Here is a 6,702-nt window from a genome sequence, read left to right on the forward strand (position 1 = left end):
TATAAATATAATATAATTTAGCATCAGCTTTTTATTAATGTAAATTTTATATCATTTTAAAAAGTGATTTAACCAAAAATAAATAATAACATCAATTATCTAAATGATATAAAATATATTTTATATCACTTTTAATAAAGTGATACAATCTAATAGAAACTGAATCAATTTTAAATAACTGATGTAAAATAAGATAATTATAACGTCAATTCACATAAGTGTTGCTAATCATATATATTTGCATCATTTGAAAATAAGTAATTTAAATTTACTTCAATTAGTTTTGTGATACAAAATAAATGATACAACATACCTGTTTTTTTGTAGTGAGGGAATATTAATTTTAATATTTAAATTGCTTTTAGATTTTAAATAAAAGATTGTTTTTTATACAAATAAGGTTATGAATGGTGGAAAAAATAGTTTTATAATATTGATATAAACAGTATAAATATATAACTATAGTCTATATATATATATATATATGTGTGATTTTGAGTTGGTTTATTTTATCAGTGATCACTTTCGTCTTGTTTCTCATCATTGCTAAGAAAGAGTCGTTATTTGTGAACCACAAAAGAATAACGTACGTTTAAGAACGTGAAGACTGAAGACCAAAACAGCTGGAAGTTATGAAGACGGCCATGTGGTTGCTTCAGTTCGGTAAGAGAACGGTGGCTTCATTAATTACAATCTATACCTAAAGTTTTACATCTTCATATAGTCACAATATTTGTAACTACATATATTTATGGAAAAAAATCTTGCTATTATGGAAAATCATGTAGTAGTAATATACTCCTATTTCATACTATTTGTCTTCTTTTCATATTCGCATAACATGTGCTCTCTCATTAATGCTTTCAAACGCTTTTCGACGTATCAACTACATGCACTATAAGGTCGGTAAACACATGAAGATTGAAAATTTTATATAGGCGTACGTTAAATCGATCTACATTTTCTTAGCGATTGTTATGGTTTGTGATGGCTTTCAAAGTACTATCACAAAAATCTTAATACACTTTTCCAACACATGATTATTCGACTGATTTGATCTGGCTACAACTGCTCATTTTTTATACCGCAACATATTAATAAGCATTTGATGGAATTTAAAGAAAACTCTTTTTTTTGTGTCTTTTTTTCTTATATTAATAATAAGAAACTTTTTAATATAGAAAAAATAAGAGAGGTAGGTGGTAGTTATAAACACGCATTAATGGCAACTAACTATATCCTTTAATATAGCTTTGTTTCCGCTCACAAGATTTATATTCACAATTCTTTTCATCTCTCATACCGGCCAACGCAAAGAAACAATGTCGAACGCTGTAGTAATCGCTCTTGTTCTCGTCGCAGCATCGCTAACAGGACATGTGTCAGCACAAATGGATATGTCTCCATCTTCAGGACCATCGGGAGCACCAGACTGCATGACGAACCTAATGAACATGACGGGCTGTCTCTCTTACGTTATGGCCGGGGAAGGCGGAGGTGCGGCCAAGCCGGACAAGACTTGTTGTCCTGCGCTAGCGGGGCTAGTGGAGAGCTCGCCGCAATGCTTATGTTACCTCCTCTCCGGAGACATGGCGGCTCAGTTGGGAGTCCAGATTGACAAGGCAAAGGCTTTCAAGCTTCCCGGAGTTTGCGGCGTTGTCACTCCTGATCCTTCACTCTGTTCTTGTACGTATATATCTCCACCTTCGTTCTACTTTTTCTTTTTCATGGAAGTTGTTAATTATATTAATACTCTCGCATGCAAATATAGTTATTATGAAGATTATACTAATGAATATTCATGACCGGCAAAAGGAAAACATAACTCAAATGTATAAGAACCTAGTTTATATGATGAGTCTACTAGGAGATAAAAATTGAGGAAAAAATTGACAAATTTTTAGTGATTTTTTTTTCAAAAGCATGAAATGTTGTGCTAGCTCTATATTTTGTATTATTTTATTTTTTATTATTTCCAAAAGTATGAAAATAAAATGTGCATTGTATATGTTAATTGATATGTGATTTTAGGTTCTTAGTTTTTCTTTGTGAAATTCTACATAAATTGACAAATGAAAATAAAACTATACTAGGTAACAACCCGCACTATATGCGGGATAAATCTATTCAAATAAAATTATTATTTGGAATATAAGGTATCAGAATAATAATTTTACTCATAATTTTTTTGTTTTATTCAAATTTACATTTAATTATTTTGTATAAAAATATTATTCACCCGTGAAATGTGGAAAATAATTTAAACATGGTGGAAATTTTAGTTATGGTAATCTGTCTTTTTGAGTTTTTTTTGTGTGTTTTTAAAAGTCAAATTCATATAGTTTTCATTTGATATTTCACATTATTATCTACATCAATGTGCCATTAAATAGATAAGACAATGTTTTAAAACTAATCAGTTAAAACTAATCTTAATTTTAAAAATACCATGAGAAAAATGTATAAAAATGGTAAATAATTATAAAAAAGTGTAATAGTGGTAAAAATTTATAGAGAAAACGAATGTCTGGGATTTCAAAAAATTCAAAACTATGTTAAGATCGTTAAATCATCATTATTATTAAATTATTAAAAAGTTAATATATTATTATTATGAATATTGTGGTAGTTATTTTTTGATAAAATTTTAAATATATTTGAATAGTTATTAAAAAAATTTAATAGGAGAAAGATTTGTGTTTTTCAAAAATTTAAATTGGTGAATAGATTTAAATTATTTACGAAATGTTATTTATTTTTAAGATTATTATGATAATTAATTTTTAATACATACTCCCTTTGTTTCATAGAGTGTCATTTTAGAATTTTATTTTTGTTTTAGAAAGAGTGTCATTTTACATTTCCAATGCACTATTTAATATTTTCAATGCATCTTTTACATTACATTTTTTAGTTTTACCCTTAATATATGACTAAATTAACCCATTAAACATTTATTAAATAAGGGCATATATATAATTTAATATTTTCTTAATTTGTGTGAAATGTGTTAAAATGACACTCATTATGAAATAGAGAGAGTACTTGAATAGTCATCAAATTTTTCTAAATCGGAGAATAAATTTTGCATCTCAGAAAGTTAAATAGATGAATATATTTTTTAATAGTTTATGAAATGTAATTTACTTTAAATAATTAAATATGTTATGAAAATGATAATTAAATAATTAACTATATTTTTTTTTAGTTGATGAAGTCTTTCATTTTAAAAACTAATATAAAGAAATATTATCTTATATATTCTAACGACACATTTATGTAATTAATAATAAAATAAAGATTTTCTTATATATTTTAATGGGCATATTTAATAAATCAAAAAACTTATTTTTGTAAATATGTTTATCTTAAGATGCTTAACTATAAATAAATCTCCAACAAATCACTCTGGCGACGACACATCAGCATTTTCAACAAAATGTTTCTCTATTAATATATTGGAGATGATTAGTCATTCATACCAACACAAAGGTCTTAAGGCTGAAATAATTCCGATATAGTAATATTACTAGCGTTAAAATATGAATAATTTTTTATTTGTCTTAGTAATAATGGTCGGATTTATAAAAATTAAAAAATAATAAAAATGTTATCTAACTTTACTACTCAACTACTCGCACATTCAGTACTTTTGTCGGTTGGCCAAAAAAGTATCACATGTTTTCTTCTTCCTTCTGTTCTATTTTATTTTCTCTTCCTTGATGTTAAAAGTTACTGAATTATACAAATTTAGCCCACAGCTTTACAAACCATCTACTATATATGAGCTCAGATTCATGCAACCTTCAATGAACAAAATTCTTAACTATTGATGCGTGACTCAGATATTATTTTAGCTCTAATAAAGTTTATGTTGTTAACAGTATTTGGAGTTCCTGTGGGAGCACCTGTAGCTATGAACAACGAGGGAGCCTCCCCAACCTTTGCTCCAGGTCCAATGTCAGGTAAATGATCTTACCCTTCATTTTGCTTCTAGATTGTATCGTGGTTTGGTTTTGGTTTATTCCGGATTCGTTTATTTTGGTTTGGTTTGGTTCGGTACTTTTGTTGTCCATTCCCTAATCGAAATGATCGAATTTTGGATAGGTTCAGCGGAATCACCTGGTGGATTAGCGCCGGGTCCTGCTTTCCGAACAAGCGATGCACCAAGCATTGCAACTTATTCTCTTTTTCTCAATCTTGTAATTTTCCCATTAGCATTTGTGTTTCATACCTATTGCTGATTTCATTCTCTTCCAACCAACAACACCATTATTAATATTGTCTATTTTCTTTAAAGAGTGATATATGGTTGCTTTTGTAGGTCTTGAATTTATTACTTTTGTGTATCCACGGATTATTAATTTCTTTATTCATCATATTGAATAAAGATTGGTGTTTCTTCTTATATAACCGACTATAATTAACAAAACCGAGTTATATTCTAAGAAACCTCTAATTGCTTATTGCTATGTGAATTTTTTAAAGCACATATCTACTGACCATGGAATGTGTGATGTGTATACGTAATGAATGTTTGAGAGGCATATATAAGGGGTCGTAAAGCAATCTACTATGTTTATTTACATATTTGAGTGCCAAAAACAATCTATCGCCCGAAAGAAGGATTTTCTAAATATGTTCCAACAATTTCAATTATGTACACACTGTTAACCACATATTTTAACCCAAATCAATTTTCGCAAGTGCATAGTAATCACAGTAATATTTCCTTCTTTTCATTAGAAGAAAAGTACATATATTTTTCATTCCCAAAATAATACCTTATTTTTAATTTTTTTTTCTATCTTCAAACATTCGACTTAACAATCATTAACACGATTAACAAGATCAATAAAACACAAACTATCAAACACTTCCTAGTTATTAAACTAATGGACATATTTGGTGGATTTTACAAAGGTAATATTCACATGTGGATATTATAATTTTTTCTTTAAAAAGCCGATTTTACCTATAATTACACCTTTTAAAAAATATATAAATAAATGATCTCAACTCGTCAGCTGCATACACATACTTGTTGTGATACACATTCACGCGTTTAACTGTAGAACTTAGGAAATTGTGGTTTGATTTTGGCTTTAGAGTCTTATATCATTTTGGTTGGAATTAGAAATCTTATGTTAATTGTTAAAATCTGATAAAGATCTATTGCTAGTAAAACTCTAAATGTAGAGTGGACTCTCTAAGTTACATTCACTTGATTCTTATTAATATATTATTGTTGAAGACTTAGCACAAAGTTTACATAACCTTTGATCACATAATAGACCAATTATATAGTGTAAATCTTTGTTTTTGCCCAACAAGAACAATCCTACTTTGAAACAGAGAAACCACCCAAATGAAGTCTCTTATTGGGTTTTTGCTCCTCTTGATCATATCTGTTGCAGTTTTCCAAAAAATTATTTAATGGTTTTCATATATATTAGAATGAAATTTTAATAAATTTAGAATTAGTCGGTTTGATTTTGTAAGAGTATCCCAAAAGATGAGTTCTTGTTTCATTCTTTTGCTTTTAAAATAATAACACCAAAAATCATTATTAAAGTAATTTATGTTTCGTTACAATTTTAAAATTTCAATTTCTTTGGTTCATGTAGTTGTTTTGTACTTTGTGTTTGTAAATAACAAAAAGAAAGCTTTCTTATCTCTCTTTCTTTAATTAAGGTATGATGAGGACATGCATGAGCATGACCGAACCTGGTTGCCATATTAATTTTGATGACAAAACGATGTCGATAAGCACAAACCTTTCTGTAGAGACATGTAGTAACTTGTACAATGTGCCTCAACTCATGGTGAAAACTGCTCTTGACCCTGAAAATGCTAGCCAGACTATAAAGTTAGAGTGGACTCTCAACGACATCACACTGCACGGTCAATCGGTCATATATATATATACATGCATTTCGCCGAAATTCAGAATCTTGAAGCCAATGAAATTAGAGAGTTCAACATTACTTACAACGGTGGCTTACGTTGGTTTCGCTTTTTCAGACCAGCAAAACTGAGTATAACAACTATATATAATCCAAGAGCTGTGAGTTTGCCGCATGGGAGATTTGACTTCTCTTTCGCCATGACCGGTAACTCAACTCGTCCTCCTCTTATCAAGGGCCTCGAAGTTTATAAAGTCTTGGATTTTCTACAACTTGAGACTGACCAAATTGAAGGTAATTTAAGTTAACCATGTTCTTATAGACTTCCAACTTAAAACCAGTTGGTTAGTGGAGAGACACACATTCTTTTTTAAGTTTTGAATTATCTTCACTTCCAATGTGTGAATAATGATCAGTTACTGCTATGATGAACATCAAGAACACATATGGATTGAGCAAAAAGACAAGCTGGCAAGGAGATGTATGTGTTCCTCTGTTCTTTCAATGGGAAGGTTTAAACTGTAGTTATCCAGACTTTGTCAAATATGATTTATCAGGAGAGATTCCAGCGTTTTTGGCTGATATGAAGTTGTTGACACTCATGTGAGCTTCTTGTTATTAACACCTTCTCCTTCACTCTACTCTATGTTCTTTTTTCTAAAATATATCAATCGTTTCATTATCAGACACTTAAGCAGAAATCCGAAGCTCGCTCAGCCTCACAATTCTGGACTCTCTTCAGCAAAGGATTTAGAGTAAATCATTAACACTATTGTTGTAAGATCTCTTTCCAAGT

At 29.4% G+C, this 6,702-nt stretch overlaps 1 protein-coding gene across 1 annotated transcript; it reads left to right on the plus strand.

Annotated features, from left to right (window-relative positions):
- The first annotated feature begins 934 nt into the window (after positions 1 to 934).
- LOC147938187 (non-specific lipid transfer protein GPI-anchored 2-like) lies at positions 935 to 4,408 on the plus strand. Its single transcript, XM_087467035.1, has 3 exons — positions 935 to 1,686; positions 3,885 to 3,965; positions 4,108 to 4,408. The coding sequence occupies exons 1-3, from the start codon at positions 1,323 to 1,325 to the stop codon at positions 4,242 to 4,244; spliced, it is 582 nt and encodes a 193-aa protein (XP_087323161.1). The 5' UTR covers positions 935 to 1,322; the 3' UTR covers positions 4,245 to 4,408.
- The last annotated feature ends 2,294 nt before the right edge of the window (positions 4,409 to 6,702 follow it).

This window comes from Camelina sativa, chromosome 9 (assembly GCF_030686135.1).
Source record: "Camelina sativa cultivar CO46 ecotype springtype chromosome 9, ASM3068613v1".
Lineage (NCBI taxonomy): Eukaryota > Viridiplantae > Streptophyta > Magnoliopsida > Brassicales > Brassicaceae > Camelina > Camelina sativa.

Coding starts and splice junctions, on each gene's coding strand:
- LOC147938187 (XM_087467035.1), top strand. CDS start 1,323: ATGTCGAACGCTGTAGTAATCGCTCTTGTTCTCGTCGCAGCATCGCTA. Junction 1,687..3,884: donor TGATCCTTCACTCTGTTCTT/GTACGTATATAT, acceptor TGTTGTTAACAG/TATTTGGAGTTCCTGTGGGA. Junction 3,966..4,107: donor TGCTCCAGGTCCAATGTCAG/GTAAATGATCTT, acceptor AATTTTGGATAG/GTTCAGCGGAATCACCTGGT.